The 18,371-nt window shown below is 41.9% G+C and overlaps 1 protein-coding gene across 1 annotated transcript in view; it reads right to left on the bottom strand.

Annotated features, from left to right (window-relative positions):
- Nucleotides 1-18,371, bottom strand: part of VIT (vitrin) — a 51,124-nt gene that overhangs the window by 9,475 nt on the left and 23,278 nt on the right. Inside the window, exons 6-13 of the mRNA XM_041477100.1 lie at nucleotides 17,687-17,764; nucleotides 14,317-14,397; nucleotides 12,370-12,570; nucleotides 11,821-11,871; nucleotides 7,093-7,131; nucleotides 6,935-6,991; nucleotides 6,265-6,327; nucleotides 1,990-2,037 (exon numbers count right to left, since the gene is read on the bottom strand). Of these exons, the coding sequence (XP_041333034.1) occupies nucleotides 1,990-2,037; nucleotides 6,265-6,327; nucleotides 6,935-6,991; nucleotides 7,093-7,131; nucleotides 11,821-11,871; nucleotides 12,370-12,570; nucleotides 14,317-14,397; nucleotides 17,687-17,764 (618 nt within the window). The remainder of the gene's footprint in view (nucleotides 1-1,989; nucleotides 2,038-6,264; nucleotides 6,328-6,934; nucleotides 6,992-7,092; nucleotides 7,132-11,820; nucleotides 11,872-12,369; nucleotides 12,571-14,316; nucleotides 14,398-17,686; nucleotides 17,765-18,371) is intronic.

Here is an 18,371-nt window from a genome sequence, read left to right as displayed (position 1 = left end):
CCAAACAGTTCCATCCAGTGATATCTGCTGCAGGAAACATTTCTGACCTCTCTCAGGCCTGAAGGTCTTGCTGACATGAACCAAATCTGCCTTTGAAGAAAGGCAAGTATTGTGGAAGCTTATGGTTAGTTTATCTGATGTGGAAGTTAAAGGCAATATATCTTGGCCATGCACAGCCTCTCTTTGTCAACCACATGGATGAAAATGATTGGTTTTTTGTTTTTGTTTTGTTTTTTTTTTTTTTTAACCTGAGATAGTCATCAGCCTGCCTTCCTGGCTGTGTATATTCCAGTACAGGCTTTAATTACACAGGCACATAATAGTTCCTCAGCAACAGACCAAAGCCATGCTTCATCCTGCAGCCTGCACACTGCATATCTCACATGTGCCAGCTTGGTATCCCATATGTGCATTTCCCCCCCACCTTGTCTTCTTTGCAGAACAGAAAGTAGGTGGATTTAATACTGTAGTGAAATTAGAAATGAACATGTGCCATCCATTTTAGCAACTAAATTGTATATGAAGGATAATTCACAGATAACTATTTGCCTCATGCCTTTATCTACATCCTGTAAAATCCATATTCTTTTCCCAGGCATACAGCTGACATTAGCTTTGTCAGCATGGAAAACTCAAGTGTAGGCAGTGCAGCATTTTTCATTTTTATTTGCCAGTGCAATTATTATCAGTTCTTGAAGGTTGTGGGTCAGCTGGCTGATCAGTGCTTAGTGGAACAATAAGGTCACCCACCAAGTACTCTTGCCCAACTAATTGGGGAGGTGGTCAGTTTCTATGGGCCTTCCTGTTTTGCCAGTCCAATTTATTGTTGGTATTGCCATGGGAATTTCAACTCGCAGTATGGGCAGTCTACGCCATGCTAATTAAAGTTCCCTTCACTGATTGTCACAGCTGTCCATACTGATTAAACTTCCCATTCATTTAAGTAAGACAGCAGTGATTACATCCACGCCAGAAACCACTCCTTTGAAGTGACAATCTGAATTCATTAGACTTTATCACACTAGTCTATGCTGGCACTTCAGTTGCTGAGAAACTATTAATACAACATCCCTTCCCCCATGCCCAACCTTTCATTGTATTTAATGCAATCTGTCATCTGCCACAAAATATCCCTCTGCACCCTGGTCCTCGTGTTGTAGCTTTTCCTGAATAAGCACACAAATGGTTTTGAAGTAAGAAGAATATTCAAGGGAATGGCCTTTACAAGGGCCACCAGCACAGCCCTCTCCAGCATCACAACCCATGGTAAGAAAGACCACTTGTATTGGATTGTAAGAGGGAGAGTACCACGTCATGAATTGGTCTGTATCTTGTGCAGTCTGCTTTTAATGCTCCTGAGGAAAGGGAGCTGTTAAATCTGCAGTTGGAAGCTGCTCCTGATTAAAGGTTGCCCAAGTCTTGGTCTTGTTGCTGCTAAAGCCTGTTACAAATGTAGGAGTTTTTTCCTTCTACTCATAAAATATTCTTATCTCCATATTGTCAGTTTTTAAGGATAAAATGTCAGAAAATTTCAACAATGTTCATTATTCTTTACGTTTGACACAAGCCCTCTTTTTCTTATCTGAATGTCTTCCCTAAGTACATTGACATCAGAATAATCTGTCATGTTCTTCACTGATTGCAGCTCTAAACTGTAATCTCAGCTGTGGCTTTCCCAAAATACCTTCTCATTTACAAGTGGATTTCAGTAGCTAGAATCCCTTTCCTGTAGTGTAGCTGCCAATTCTTTCCAGAGCTCCTCTCTTCTGCTTCTGCTTTAAGCAGGAACTCAAGAGTGATGAAAGCACAGAATAATCTGCTAAGATGTAAACAACATACCTTATTTACAATTTTGAATGCTGTAATTACTACTTAAAATGAGATTGTTATCACCAGTGTTGTGGGCTTGAATAAATAGATTTAGCTTTACCTGTGTGTGATGGAAACCACTTATTCCCAGACTAGTTACTAGATGCTTTAAATATTTACCTGTGTCAAAAAGGCTCAGTCCAGGTTTCCATGAGTCTATTTCCATTGCTTTCACACATGAAAAAGAAAAAAAAAACAAAACCTTTTACTGATAGTAGTTCAATTACTAGAGATTACACAGTTCTGACTCATTGTAGAGAGGTCAGTTCAGACAATAACTTAAATTAACAACTTAGGAGGTGAGTAAATCAGTAAACCTAGGAACTTTTACATGCACATTTCAAGCCATAAATAGGAGCCTTGTATCACTGCCCTCAGAGCACTAACCTTTTTAAGGTTTTAAATACACCTCACTACATCTGTTTTGGTTTTGTTCCTCTACATTGCATTGATACTGAGGCACAGATCACAGTATTTTTGTTGTTGTTGAAGTTGTTTTTCACTGAAAATCTGTGAGGACCTCTCACCTACTGATTTCTCTATCCCCTCAGCCCACCAAAACAAAAAGAAATTGTCTAAACATTGCTTGCCACTTATTAGGCATAGATAACTTCATCAAAATTTCTGCCCTTATAAATAAACCCTAAAATGTCTTTGTTTTTGGAACCTGCTGAAAGATGTTCCCAAAAGTGATGTTTTGCTCTGGGTTGCAGCCAGATGAATGCTCTTGCATCATTCTGTCCTAGTCATTCTGACTAGGACAGAAACAGTTCCTGGGAATCCCAGGAAGAAAAGATTTAACTCTATTGAATACCCAATAAGCTGCCCAGAGCTGGTGTGCTCTTGACTAGAGCCAGTGGGTGAACTACAATGTAGGCTTCAACAAAGTTGTGATGGGCTTGCCAGTGTCCTCCAGCCTAGAGAGCACTGACCTTGTCCTTAGATTGCCTTTCCCATGAGCAGCTGTCAGCTTCTCTTTGGGAGGGAGACTTGTTGGATGAGTCTGATGGCTGAATAAGGTGTGTGGTCTCCCTTAGGGCAGGAGGAACTTTGCCATGTTTCATTGCTAGGGTGATTTCCCTCCTTATGCTGAGCACTACTTAAGCAGCCTGTGAAGGATCTAAAAACTGAGGACAATGAAGGTCTAAGTCAATCTTGAAGCACACGGAAGATTTTTGTGATTTTGCTTAGGAGGAGAAATTGGGTAAAGGAAGGGCAGGCCTGGGTAAATGGTAAAGAAACAAGAGAAAAACCAGGAGGAATATTCCTGTATTCTGGCAGTGTTGTTTGCCAGTTTTATGCATGCTTCAGCAGAGTCATGAAAAAACAGCACCAACAGGAGCTGGGGGTGATGGTTGCAGAGCACGGGGACCCTACCCACAGAGAAGAGCTGATGCTCATTTGTTACCAAAGTGGCCAACAGGTCTCCTGAATGCTGTCACTGGGAAGAACAAATTTCAATGAAACCAGTTTGTGAGTATATAATCTCCAAAGGTGTGCTTCCTCCTCCCAGGCTGGAGGAGCACCCTGTGAGAAAGGAAGATTCATATGAGGCTGCTTTTCGTCCTGACCAGCTGAAAAGAAAAAACAGACAAAGAGCAAATTATGAAGAAGACCCTGCACTTCTCAAGTACTCTATACAAATATGGTGCTCTGTGAGTTGCAGTGGCAAGCATGTTTAAAGCAGTAGGAACTCTATGGCAAGTGGAACCAGGTGAGGAGCTGCACAAAGAGTTGCCCTCTTTTCTCTTCTTCATATGTAGGGATGTGAGCTGAAGGATCAGAGCAATGGAATGTGCCCATCTCATGTGTCACAGGTTTGTTTCTGCTGCCACCTCATTGTCAGGGAGCATCCTAAGAAAGCAGGCTTCTTTAACATCTCTGACTGTTTACAAAAGACAGGCAGATGCTGAAAAAGACTGGGTTTTATCACTGGGAGAAATGGTGAGGTTTTTCTGGATTAACAATTAACAGCTTCTTCAGCTCAGATGTCCACAGGTACTCTAGTCTGTCCAAATCCCTGTGGGTAGGAGCTGTCTGATGTTTCTTCAACCAGTCTTCTCAGTTCACCCATTTAGAACTTTGTGGCAGTTTACTATTCTAATGAAGAAGATAAGTACCAAGAACACAGGATAAGTACCAAGAATTTGGGGTAGCTGGCTGCAAATATGCAAAATATACAGCTTTTTTAGTGACCTGTTTATCCAGGAAAAATCGCTATTTCTTGCATATTTTCCTAGATACATAATGAAGAAAGCTGTCCATGAAATGTACATCTGAAAGTGATATGACTATTTTTATAACTAGGCTTTTTTTTTTCCTCACTTGAAGATGCCCATTAAAAAAAGGGTTGATTTTTAAAATCCTCCAAGACTGGTCTCTTTAAAAAAAAGAAAGACACCACCACCAAAACGACTCGCTATAATTGCCTTGAAAAACATTCTTGAAAATGCAAGACTGAGTATGGGATTTCAAGGGAATTAATTTAATTTAATTAATTTAATGTGCATTGCACAAGTAACTGGTGTGTTGGGGAAGGCATTTTCCTAGTACACTTTTCTGGCAACCTGAGCTGATGAGAGGAAGTTCCTCGACATCATAGCCAAACTCTCAGAACTGATTGCTGCTGTTTGCACACTCTTGGTGGGATCAAGAAGAACAATCTGCCTTTCCAAGAAAGCAAGGACTTGTTCAGGAATTTCCCTTTGATTGTTAGAAAAGTTTGCTGCTAGAAAACAACACATCTGAGCTGCCACATTCTGGACTGAAAAAAGGATCAGGACTTACTGGGCAAAGTGTGTTTGTATTTCTTTTCCTTCTTGTTCTGTGGTAAAGAAAGTAGAATATTTTATGATGGAAAATTTGTGCCTTTTAATCACTTTAGGATGACCTTAAGGTGCCTTAAGCAATTAGGTGGGGTGAAATACTGACTTTGATTTAAGTAAGACTCAGCAGTATTCTCCTGTTTTTCTGGCAAAGATTTGGCTAGCCTGAGAATTAGCCAGCACAGCATTTGGTATGGACAAAGGTGTATGAAAAAGACAAACACAGATGTAAAACAGAAAGACGAGAAGGAGATTGAAATGAGAAGGAGTAGAAAAGGGAGGAAATTGAGTATGTCTTAGGACAAGTGCATTTTAAATATGCTTCAACAAGGTCAACTACAAATGATCATTTTGACCAGGAGACTGCTGGGTGAGATTACTTGTCTGGAATTATCTGGAAAGATAATAACATATCCTGCATAATAACATCCTCGAACCTCAATGTGAATGACCACTTGGCAGGAAACCCTGCCATAATACTCCTCCTGTGATTCCCAGTTATCTCCAAAGCCCTCAGGGCACAGGGACACCTTCATAGCTGCAGTTTCTCCCTCCCCAGTGGGTTTGGCTGCCCATGCCAGAGGTCAGCAGTAGCACAGGGCAGCACTTGCCTTGGCCAGGGCTGTGGGGAGCATCCATGGGACAGACAGACAGCACAGAGGTGCACACCCTCCCTCACCTGTGCTCCTTGCACCTGGGCCTAGGTTTGTGCCTCACCATCTTGACCCAGACCTTGCCTCCCTTACCTGGTGCCCGGCCTCAGCTGGTCAGACCTGCCTCATTTTTGGGGACTTGCCTGGCAGCCTGGGCTGTCCGGTCATCCTGGGCACCACTGCTGGGCCTGCTCTGCTGCTCTTGTGGGGACGTGGTGGGCCTGCAGCCTCGGTGCAGCCCTGCATGCCTTGCACTGGGCCTGCTCTGCTGCTCTTGTGGGGACGTGGTGGGCCTGCAGCCTCGGTGCAGCCCTGCATGCCTTGCTGCAACCCAGCTCCCATCCTGCACCCCACCCTGGGTGCGCCCAGACAAAATCTGTCTCTGAGAAACTCTGCTGTCCATCATGGGAGAGTTGGTGTTTGGTGTGTGTGCTGAGAGCTCTGCAGCCCCTGGGAAGTTGCTGTAGGCCTGCTCACTGGGCTGCTAGCTGGGGAAGGGTCAATCGCACTTCCAGGAAGAGAGAACAGTACAGGTGATGTTTCCACCCTCAGTATTAAAAGCAACCTCTACTTTCACTGTCAGCCTAGAGGTTTCTGGGAACAACAGGAACTATCTCTGTTGAAGACCTGATAGGCTTCACAGAGCTGGTTGTTTGTTTCCTGTTTTGACTAACAAATAAGAAAAATTGAAAACACTTTGTAGATGTTATTCCCACGGCCTGAAACAACAGGTCACCTGTGGCTGAGCTTTCCTTTTCCTTTCCCTTTCAGGAAGCTGCTAGTTGGTGTTCAGTGCATGAATCTTGCCCTGGTCCTCCTCCAGGATGCAGGAAAACAATGTGCAATACAAATGCTAATTTGTGGTTGCTAAAACTGTTAAAGAGAGTGGAAAATCTGCTGCTAGCAGTCTTGCTCACCCAGGTGGACTGGAGAGCTGGCAGCCCTCTGGAAGGTGGCAACAGGCTCTTGGCGCTGAGCACCTGCATGATTGGACAAAGAGGCAAGAGGTTAAATAGGTGCCAGTGGATGCCAGTGGGCGAGGAGAGAGGAGCATCATCGCAAGGGGTGCAGTGGGCCCACACTGTCTTTCTGCATGTTTTCAAACCACACAGAAAAGGAAGATGGAAACCATGAATTAATTGGAAAGGGCTGAAAGAGGCTGGCAAAAGAGTTTAAGTGTTAGCAGGTGCTGCACAGTGCAGCTATTAGCACTGGAACAACTGGCAGTGGGTCCTGGGATGCTGACCATGCTTGGGGCCTGTGAACTGGGTCAGGCCTTAGTCCTGCAAACTTACACAGACACAACGTTCACCTCTCAGTTTGCAACAGCAAATGTTAAGAAGACCTCTATAAATTAGTTTAGACTACTGTTTTGAGAACAATTCCATGTTTAATCAATCTTGTTTACTTTTTCCCCTTTAAAGTTACACTCTTGTCACACAGTGACCATTGTAATATCTACTCTCACTGCAGCCTGCTATGAACATGTTTAGGAGGGAAAAACAGTGTGTTACTGCATGACTTGGTAGATGTAAGTGGTAAAAATATCTGCAGGGAGGAAATAGAGGAGGATTGCTATGTCTTTACCTGCATTGTGTCGTAAAATATTCCTGTTATTTGCAGAGGTGGAAGCGCCCCTGAATGCTTTGAAAATATTATATTGGTTAGCACATGGAACTTAAACACAAGGTTTTCTAGTATTTGAGCAGTACAAATCTACTGGTTGTTGTTAAATTAAAACATACCTGTATTCTGTCCTCTTCCTTGTGCGGCCTGAACCTGTCCTAAGTAGACATTAAAGTGAAAAAGTGTGATTTATTACACCATGTTTGGTTCAGTACTACTGCTACCTAGCTTTTTCACTGAGTCTTACTTTATAGCTGCCAGAATTAATGGTTCATATATAGAGTTGTAATTAATAGACTTTCTTAGATGTTAACTATATATTTTGAGCCTGCTTAAAAAAAGGATTGTCTTGCTCTGTCATGCAGATCTGTCTGTTCCCTTTAGTTATGGATATTACTTCTACAAGTCTCTGGTCTGCATTTAAAAGATCTGCAGTTACCTCTGTGATTTGCTTTCCTTTGTAATTTTCTTTCTCCCACTCACACTGGTGATCTGTGTTTATGTCTATTTCTGTACCATCCAATTGTCCTGGTTGTGCGAAGAAGGTTTTAACCCCAAAACAACCTCCCAGACCAGATAGTACCCTTTCTGCAGAGATTAAGTGGATATGAGCAAACAGGCAGACTGTAAGTAATTAGACAATGGAAAAATAATGTGGGAGAATTCATGTGTCTGACATGTCTTCTACACAAAGGCTTTTTTAAAAGGTGATTGGGTTATTAAACTCCCATTGTTCAAAGATACTAAAGGCTCAAATCATTTGCAGATGAAAACCATGTCTTCAATCATGCCTTTCATTTCATTAATTATTCTTAAGAAACCTGTTAACAAACTTATCCTTTAACAAGCCTTTATTCATTAGTTTTCCCAGAAAGATTAATTTGAAAGCCTGGTCAAATCGGTGGGAATGTTCTACTGGACTTTGTGAACACTGGCAAGGGCCCAGGAGGTTATTTTATCAATAAGATGTCATCAATGAGACCATTTTGAATGGTTGTCTCAGAAAACAGGAATTGCTGCTTCTTGGGAGCTTGACATTGCAAAATTAGGTGACAGTAAGCAGCTTGTGTTTGACCCAAACTTGAACCTTCCAGGCCACTAGAAGCCATTTGATGGGATTTCTAGGAGCTGTCCTGAGAGACCTTGTAAACTCCAGATGCTAAAGAGATCCTGTTTATGGAAGTAATGGGCTCATCTGCCAAAACTGGCAAGTCTTTTAAATTCTAAGCTTGTAAGGCTCCAGATGGACCACAGCTATACCAGGCTGAGTATTCAGATTTTGGAGGGAAAAATCTGTGTGTGCAGCAGCCAGTGTTGTATGGGATTGTGTAGGGCACGCTTTACACACAGGAGATCAGTATGTGCCAAAGTGGTGGTAGAAAATTAACTCTGAGTCTCGGAGCTGCTCTTGTCTCATGTTTGCCATGACTGAGCCCCAGTAGGTATCTAACACTCTTTACAAGGTCAGTGGAAACAGAGTACAAGAGGGTAAAGGAGAGATTACCTCAGTATCCAAGTATTTTATGGCACTTTTAAATTTTAATTTGATGTTAGCAATGTGGAGTTCTCTCTGTGCACCTTTTGACTGTGCTGGGCCACGGAGCCACTCCCTCTTGCTGTACCTCCCAAAGGCACATTACCCCCATCCCTGCAGTAAGCTGCTTCCTGCCATGCTTTTGTTGGCTGGGGCAAATGTGGTAGTGGTAGAGAAGGAAAAGTTGGAATTGCACTTCCAGGTTGCAAGGCTTGTTCTTCCTTCAAATCTGAGATGCCAGTGAGGCTGTGACATGGGAATATGTGTTCATTAGAACAGAGCTCTGTGCAAGCTGGAGGCTGAACAGGACTAGAAGTCTGTAACAAACTGGAGATGGACAGTCCCAGACAAATTCCAAGAACTGGGTCAAAAATCAAAGTAGTGAAGCAGAGAACCCTTGGTTGGCAAGTTCTGTGGTGAGCAGGGAGGCATGGAGGCAGGAAATGATGAGAACAGCAGTTTAAGTGCAGTTTAGAGTGAACCTTGTGAATAATGAGAACTGATTTGACAAGAAAAGGAGCTACTCTGTGCACAAAATATACTTGGCCATCTGCACTTTGGTCAGCACCCTTGATAGGTTAAGTAGTCAGGGATAACTTGGGGAGAAAGGCAGCATCCAGAAATAAACACCAACTGTTCTCCCTGGTGCCAGGATGGAATGTTTGTCCAGTGCTTCCTGAAGGCATGAGCCCTACTGGTCTTCCTGCTGGAGAAGAGCTTTCAATGCCCTCTCTAGCACTTAGACTACGTCTGTCTCATGTCCTTTCAGTATTTTTCTGTTTACTGCCCTATTAAGTCGCAGCTGGGAATGAAATCTGTGTAGTGTACCATGGTAGGCAGTGCCCAGCTTAGAGTCCCTGTTTGAAAACAGATGCAACCATTGACCCCATCTGGACACAGAGGGCAGGAAAGCACCTCACCTGACGACGCCCAGGCAATTGCTACCTGATGCTTGGCTGCCAGTGCAGTGCTTCAACTTGGCACCAAGAATCATGACATGATTTATGATTGCAGTGTTCACAGAAGCACTGGATTTAGACCCAAGACTCTTCTTGGGTCAAAACTGCTGTGCAAGAGAGGATTGCTTGAAGAGCTGGGATGGGGGGAGAACAAGTGAGCCTGTGGCCCTTGGGAGTGTGCTGGGTTAATTGCTGTTGGACAGAGGCAGAAGTCCTAGTAGGGCAGGCAGGGACCAGCTGTCATATGGCATGCTAGTCACATCTGTGTTTTTCATTTAGCAGTTTTGGCACATCAAGTCTTTGAAGCAGGGGTCTGGCAATGGAGCAAGGTCTCCATTATTTTTTATGTTACTCGGTCTTTGACAAGCAGAAGATAAAGGGGAAAGAACAGCAAGAACTAGGGCAGCAGTTTTGCCCTTGCTCTCATGCTCTAATCTGCAAGTCCTGCTTTTCTTTTGCTCCTGTGAACTATTGCCAGTGCCAGTGGCTGGAAATGGAAAGGATGTGTTCATTCTGACTGTGCTCTGTTTCATAGCTGTTTACTTTAGAGGTGTGTTTTGCAAGCAAACTACCAATGCACGGTGAGAGGTAGATCTGTGAGTGTCTGTGAGCCAGGATGGACAGGAGAACATCTGATTCTGTTCAGTCAAGGCAAACTCTGGGTAATACCACCAACGAGAAACACTGAATGATAGCAGTGGGTCCTAGAGGCTCCTCAGACAGAGAAAACAACTTTATGTATGGTCTTGACATCAAAACTGCATTTGCACTTTCTGTATTTTTTAATTTGTCCAGCTCTTCTCTTTCAGAATCAGGAAGGGGTCAGGAGGATTCAGGAGTATGAGGTACTGACATGCTGGACATAATCCTAGAAATATAGTCTCTGAAATCAGAAGTGGGTCTCTACCACTCCAGCTCAAAATAACCTGTTCTTAGCTCTGATCAATTTAATATTTTGGGAATTAATTTATGCTTAGAATTTCAGTAAAGAAAATTGTGAAGAAGGATGGATCCAAATTACAATTGTCTACTGAAAACATTTGAAAATTTGAGAAGTTTTTGTTTTGGTTGTTTTTTTGTTTTGTTTGGGGCTTGTTTTAAATTTTTTTACTAAATTACTTGTCTTATTAAAGCAAATACCACCTTTCCACTGATTTCAGTGCTGCCAAAACTTTACTTTCAACACACATCTCTTCCTGACTGGGGAACCTCAAACAGGGTTTCCTAGTTGCTAGTAAAGACAGTAAAGGCCTCCTCTGTGCTAGCCTGCGGGAATAAGAAATAGAAAAGAAAGCAACAAGCAGAACCAAGTTAACCGGCACATTAGGTACTGAATGATGCAGATTTCCACAGAATTGAAACCCTTTTGAAGTGTGTGGTCACCTCTGTAAATCCTGCAGTGCACATATCTAGATGAATATTTGACTTGATATGATTAACCCCTCCAGCCCCTGCTTTTATTCTACACTCACAGCTAAATTTTACTTAATTGTGCTTCCCCTCAAGACCTGAATTACCCAAAAGATACTTGCCCTGCCATGTTCTTGGCTGTGAATTACTTGGCACTGGGGATGACTGAAGTAATGTGAGAGGAAAGCTGACTTGAAAGCACTCAGAAATAGCTACGGAGCATGAAAGTTAATGATAGCCCAGCTCCCTTTTCACTCAAAAGCAATCATATCCCCATGCTCAAAACCTTTCAAACAGTTGAAAATATTTTCCTTTTCTTGCCTGCACAGCTGAGCAATTGCACAGTGTATGGAAAAACACCTCTATACACTTGAATTGCAGGCTGTGGGCTGGATGGGGAGCAGGCTCCTGGACTGAGATGCAGAGCTCTGAGCAGCCGCCATTCTGCTGTCAGTAACAAGTGGCAAGCCAGGAATAACATCACATGTATGCCAGCCTCAGAACCACAGCCCGAGATTTTTGAGAGAAAGTGCTTTAACTAAGTATGTCAGCATTTCAGAGCTTTCAGCCCTAAGCTTAGATGGCTCTGCAGCCCTCTGCATTGTGTATTTTACAACTAAATCAAGCCTCCCTTTGAAAGAGTGCGACAGGAGGAAGTAAGAGGAAAACATGATTCAAACAGCAAAATCTTTGTCTCAGGTTTTGCAAAACCCAGCTTTTGTCACAGCTGAAATGGGCAGATACTCACTAGAAATGCTTCCTCAGAACTGTGGGGGATCAGCACCCTTGACATTCAGGACAAGTGTCTGTTTTTTCAGTTTAAATCCAAACTTGTATTCAGTCATTGGGTTTGCTGAGGCTTGAAAATTTATTGAATCATTGCTGCCCTAAAACACACTGTGCTGCATGCCTTGTGGCATACTTACTTACTTCACCATACTTACTTGCTGCTGCAGCTACCACAGATGCATATGCTGGGTGGACACTGCTAGAACCTAAAAATAAGACATTTTAGTTTTCAGCTATTGAAGAAAATCCCCACAATGCTAATGAAGAACAATAAATGAAGAAGGAAAGATTAAGGAAAATCAGGTGTGCAAAAAAAGGATGAGAATTCCTTCACAGAGTTTTAATCTTAAAAATTCAAAAGCTGTTACAAAAAATATGTCACAGCTTTAATCTATTGAACGTTATCATAAAATTAATTCTAAAATGAGTCTTCACCTATCTGTTAATCTCTCAGTCTAGATGTGAGAATCAAAGAACTATTTATTGACTTCTATACCTGAAAATCATCGTAGCATTTGGGGATGGAGAACTTACTCTCACATGAATTGGTCTGCTGGACTTACATATTTTTTTTCCACTCCTAGTATTTCTACATTGAATTATTGAACTCACGATCCTCTAAATCATGGTATATCCAGCTCTATATCGTTCCTTAAATTTTAGGAGAGCTGTCAGTCTAGAGGAAAGCAATGCAAACTACTGACCCATATCTCTGACCCTGTGCAGTCCAGGTCTCGTCTTGGCTGGAGGTGCTGTGGTTCTGGTTGCTGCAGGTGTTGTGGTTGGCTGTGGCACTGTGGTGGAAGGATCTGTCGTCGTGGCCATCGGTGTGGGGGTTGTGGTGGCCATTTGTGTGGCTGGGGTCGGCACCGGAGCTGTCCAATACTCTTTGCGGACTGTGTCCCCTGTAGGAACATTGACACATCACTGTGGCTGGATGTGGGACATGTATGGGAGTGGCAGCAGCAGCACTCAATGTTTAAGGCAACCCAGAAACTGGCATTCTCTTCAGGATGCCTACAAGCACCCTCATCTGTGGAGCCATTAGTGCCTTCATTGTGGATGTGTAGTGCAGGTGCCTCCGTGACACTCTGCTCTCAGAGGGTGCTGACAACAGACTGTTGCAGCATTAATGTTCCCCCTGCACTATTCTGCTTTGGCCACGAACATTTATCAAAATGACAGATGTCTCAGACCTATGAAATGGTTCAACCAGCCAGTTGCAGATTCTGTTTTGGCATCGCCTTTTCTCAGTGTAATTAAGCACTTAGAAGGCCCATATAAATGGAAATCAGCTGGCATCTGGTAGTAAAGATGGCCCATCTGAGTCATAGACCAGAAAAAAATTGTGGCACTGAAATATTTTTGACAGAAAGACAATTTTTAGATAAAGATGATATGGGGGAGAGGGTCAGAGCCAGAACAGGGAGCGTCAGGGCTTTGGCTGAGGAGAGTGGGGGAGATCACCACCTGGAAGGTGCCAATCTCATTTAAGATTGACTCATCTCACATTTGCTACTACTTTTAAAATGTATCATCTGTTGTGAGAACAGTGACAATTTTAGTTGCACAATATACATCCTAAATATCCTTATAAAAATAGTCAACAAGCTTAGATTCTTCCAAGTCATTTTCTCAAAAAAGGCTCTTCACTGTTATCTTTTCCATCTAGCTACAAAAAACTGCCCTAAAATATATTCCATGTTAACCTTGGTTTGGTTACTTTCCTCCCTGCCGATAGCCCTGGGGATGGCCTGACACACTGTTTACATTGAAAGGGAATGGTCCACACTCTATTCACTGCTGCACAACACAAGCTTGTGTTCTACTGCTATTTCTGGATGTTCTCCTCTTGGAAGGCATAGTTGTGAAACTGTCTGGTGGATTAATTATCACCTAATGCTAGGCAGTGAAAAACTCAGATCTCAGACAGTTTTAATGGAATAATGCTGAAAGAGGGCTCAGAAGAAAAACAAAACAACTCAGCTGAAAAAATCAGCATGAATGGCTCTTTTTGGGCTGAACAGTGCACTGCTCCATTAAACTGTGCTAAAAGAAAGAAAACAGAGGGCACAGTGAGTCTTCCCCTGTCATCCTGTGCTGTTGGAGTACGGAGCAGGCACGCTGGCCAGCTTTATACCCCAGTCTGTGAGGAGCAAAGAAGCTGGAAGCTAACAGTATTAGTAGAAAACCTGAGGAAGCAGCATAGTAAGAGCAAAGAAAACTATTGCCTTGGTGCATGTTGGCTGGGTTTCTTGTGGATCCTTTAACACAAGAGGAAGCTGTTCCCAGTGCTCCTGCAGGCAGGGTACCCCTCTCTTTCACAGCATCTTCAAAGGGTTTGCAGGGCACGTGCCCTGCATAAGAGATTGCCAAGAACCATAATGCAAGATTTTCAAGTTCACAAAACCTGAACTCATCCAAAGCACAAGCAGAAATTAAACTCTGTGGATGCCCTCTTCTCTGAATTAGCAGAAGCCCTTCGAGCTCTATTTCAGTTTGGTTTGGTGGGAAAGGGGCTGTGGAGAGGAGGTTGGATGGGGGAGGTAAAGCTGTCTGTGTAACCAGTGTCAAAAAGCTTCCTGTAAGCACTCACAGGCAGATTAGGTGGGTTGGATACTGTAAAGAGCACCAGGATTCCCAGCCCTTACCTTGATCTGATGCTTTTTCTGATGTGTTAGTGGTGTCTGCACTCTTCGTACCTTTTATGTCTTGCTCTGGTTTTTTAGGCTCTGAAGCAAAATTGAGCACATTAGAAAAGGCAGCTCTGTAAAGAAAATAATTTCAAATCTCCCATTTAGAGATTGCCAGTCCCCAAAGGAAGGCATCCTGTCACATGCCATTAGGTATGTTTGGCAGTCCAATCAGAGCTTTATCATCTACTGGGAAAAAGTGAGAGCTAGGGAGGAGTCACCCCCTATCTTTCATGCCAAACTCTGGCATTTTTACAGCCCAAAAGCTCCTGCCAGTATCAATAGAATTTCTGAAGTGAGCGAGAAGTATGGGGGTTTGCCACCAATAAACCAATACTCATAAGATTTAATGCATCGTATTTTTTTCCTCTGAGTAGTAGCATGTTCTGAGAATCAGGGTCATGATGTGTGTACATTGTTTGGGAAATACTTGCTAATGTACAATCTTTCAGTCACTAATTCATGTTCAGATGTATTTTTTTCTTGCCTGACCGTTTGAGATCATTATGGGGCCAAATCCTGAATGTCACGGACTGGCTTAGAATGAAAAGGGAATTTTTATTTTTTTAATTTTTATTTCTAAGACCCAGAGACATCAACATAATTGGAATACTTATTATAGTTTATTTACTGCTACCTCACAAAATAATCTGCTTCTGCTTTTTTTTTTTTTTTTTTTTTTTTTTTTTTTTTTTTTTTTTTTTTTTCCTCTGGCTCTTTTGGCAGCATCAAAATGTTTGAGAATTTACTGCAGTGTTAATGTTTTCCTAAAATTTTGTACTGTTTTTTCTAAATATCTTTTAATAGTTTTGAGCAGCTGTGAAGAGTTACAATTTTGGGAAGGCTTTTCTTGCCATGCCCAGAATTTGAGAACCACTGTAACCACCAGGAGCATTTAAAGAAATGTCAGGGACTATGAATCTCTGGCATCTCTGGGATGAGGACTAAAATTGCATCTCTGACAGCTGATCAGGTATGAAGCAGGATTTTTTGTTAATCTGATAGCAGTGAGTGCAATACTCAAAGGAGGATTTTGCCTCCTGCAGATAATGGATTTAAGTATCAAAATGAACAGTGTAGTCTCTGTAATTAAAATTAAAAGAAAAAAGTTCCTTTTTTAATATTAAAAAGTAAGTAGGAAATTCTCTTTCACAAGATGGCCCTGGCTGCATATTACAGAGACTTTTATCTTAAACACAAGGTGTTTCTAACAGAGAGCAGCTGAGAGGGCTGAGTTGAGGTGGCAGATTTAAGGAGGGCTGATAGGGCCAAGTAGGGCTCGAGGAAGATAGATTGTGAGCAATGGATCTCTTTGCTACCTGTGGGACAAGGCTGGGCAAATCAGGCGGTGACATTGGGTTTGATATAACAGTGGCTTGCTCCTCTGATAATCATGGACTTTCTCTGCATTAATGCACTGTCTTTGTTGTTAGAATACTGGCATTTTATTCACTAATTATATTATATTCACACATTATATTATTCATTTATTATATTATTTTATTTGATTCAGGAACAAAGTGAAGACTTGTGTCTTTGGTTTGCTGCAGAAACAAGCTCCTGGTATTTTGCTTGTGTGACAGACCCTGACTGATGATGCTCCCCATTTCTAAACTGATTCTTATATTACATGGCTTTTGGCACTGGTGGAAAAGACCATTGCTTACTGCCTGCTAAGATCAGTTCTGACTGTGATTGTCTCTAGTCTGCTCTGAAATGTTTGGGCTGATGAAGTGTGGCTACAGTTGGGAATGATGAGCTGTGATTTAACAAACATTTCTCAGAAAAAGTCAAGATTCCTAAGGTAATGCCCTCCCTTCTAGTAGAGCATAGTGTTTGGGTCAAGTATTTTCTGCATATGTGGTCAAGAAATATACAAATCTGTGCCTATTTGATTGTAAATGCAAAGGTATTACAAATTAAAGGCATGGAACTGAACAACACATAATTGGTCTGAACAACTACAGCTTTGAGATTTAAATTTGCTTTTGTTTAAGTGAAAATATAAAGGTGAAAATATAAAAATGAAGCTGGTGAAGGGGCTGGAGCACAAATCTTATGAGGAGCAGCTGAGGGAACTCAGTTGTTCTAGCCTGGAAAAAAAAACCCAAGGCTCAGAGGGGACTTAATGGTTCTCTACAAGTACCTGAAAGAAGGTTGTACTGAGGTGGGGGTCAGTCAAGAGGAAATGGCCTCAGGTTGCTCCAAGGGAGGTTTAGACTGGATATTAGAAAGAATTTTTTCACAGAAAGTGTTGTCAAGCATTGGAGCAGGCTTTCCAGGGAAGTAATGAAGTTGCCATCCCTGGAGATATTTGAAAGATGCGTAGATGTGGCACTTAAGGACATGGTTATGATAGACTTGGCTGTGCTGATTTGTACTTGATGACCTTTTCTGACCATAATGATTCTATGTTTCTGTGAGAAAAGAGCTCTGCACTTTTCTTCCAAGGACCAAACAATAATGTACAGGAGAAGAGTAGGTCTCCAAGTAACCTCTCTGTGGTCTTGGATGAATGCACCCAATACCAGGCATTTAAGCTCATGAAGATACCGCATGTTTCCTTATACCGCAGCTCACAGTGGATATGCCCAGGAAGGCTCAGGCTCAGCAATCAGCAAAAGGACTGTGTAAGGGAAGTGCACTGTAGTATGGGACATTAATTTTCTTTTTGTTTGCATCCCCAAGGAAGAGTCTGAACCTTACATAGCTGTAACAGGGAGCAAAACCAAGTGTCATTTCAGTGACAGAGGTAATCCATGTGCACTTGAATGTCAGCTACCCACCTGTGTGAAACTTGATCAAAGACCTCTTCAAATGACTAAATTATTTAAACTGAGTTGAGTCTTACAGAGTAGGATGCTGACTAAAATGATTATACAGAGTATTTCTTTATTGTAGCATTCTTATTTAAGCTGCTGTGCATTACCGTCTCTTTCCTTTGTATTATATTACTATTTAATATCATACTCTCAGCACTGACTATCCCAAGAGATAACATGAGTAACACATTAGGAGAAAACCAACCTGTATAACCTCAAATGCTTGCATATAACCAGTACACCATCATATTCAGTAACAGATCTAAAGCAAGGGGGAAATTATTTGGAAATGGAAGTCTGTAAAACATTATGACCAAAAACCAGAAATTGTCTGAGATGATTTCCTTATGCTTAAGATAAAAAAATACCATGAGTGATTTGGATTACATACTAATGGATGCATGAACTTCTGCCTCTGAATAGTTATGTCTTTATACTGTACAACTGAGAAGCTATGACAGATAGTTGTTAATGGATATAAGCGATAGTCAGTCACAAATACTTGCCTGATTTAACAGCTGTACTTTTTGTAGAAGAGTATTCAAGAGTTGATGGATATGTCACACCTTTTCTTGGCTTGCCCTCTACAAAAAATATATATTAGAAGGCATCACAAAATATTCTAAGTTTTCTTGATAAATTTCTCATCTAACATAGGCATTCAGAATCAGACCCCTCTTGTTTACTGCCCGGCTCATTTTCATGAAGATTTCTTTCATCTGATGGTAGAATCTCAAAACCATACCACTAAAAATATTGGTGCCTAAATCCAGAATCATAAAAATTTGGTAAGAAACCATGAATACACAGTACTGGGGAGGATTTGCAGAGGCCAGTTAGTTCATTTTTTAAGTTCATGCTTAAATGATATTAAGCACAGGGGGACCATTCCTGAAAGACATCTGTACAACTTTTAATTAAACCCACAGCTTCCCTAGGCAGCCCTCTCCAATGCTTGACTATGCAGTTGACTTGGAAAGCATGTTTGATGTGGGATTCATTTCATCACACACACAGCATTCTTCTCTGACCTCACTTCTGCAAGATACCATTTCTGGCAACAGTCTTTTGCAGTAATAACAGTGAGAGAAGGCAGTGCTTGTGTGTGGGAACATATGGTACCTATATTTAGATCTAAAATGAGAGTCCTGTCTTGAAACAATGAGGTATGTTTTCCAGTTAAGCTTTAAA

The sequence above is a fragment of the Pyrgilauda ruficollis genome, unplaced genomic scaffold, assembly GCF_017590135.1.
Source record: "Pyrgilauda ruficollis isolate IOZ18807 unplaced genomic scaffold, ASM1759013v1 scaffold4, whole genome shotgun sequence".
NCBI lineage: Eukaryota > Metazoa > Chordata > Aves > Passeriformes > Passeridae > Pyrgilauda > Pyrgilauda ruficollis.
This window is presented reverse-complemented; position numbering and strand designations above follow the sequence as displayed.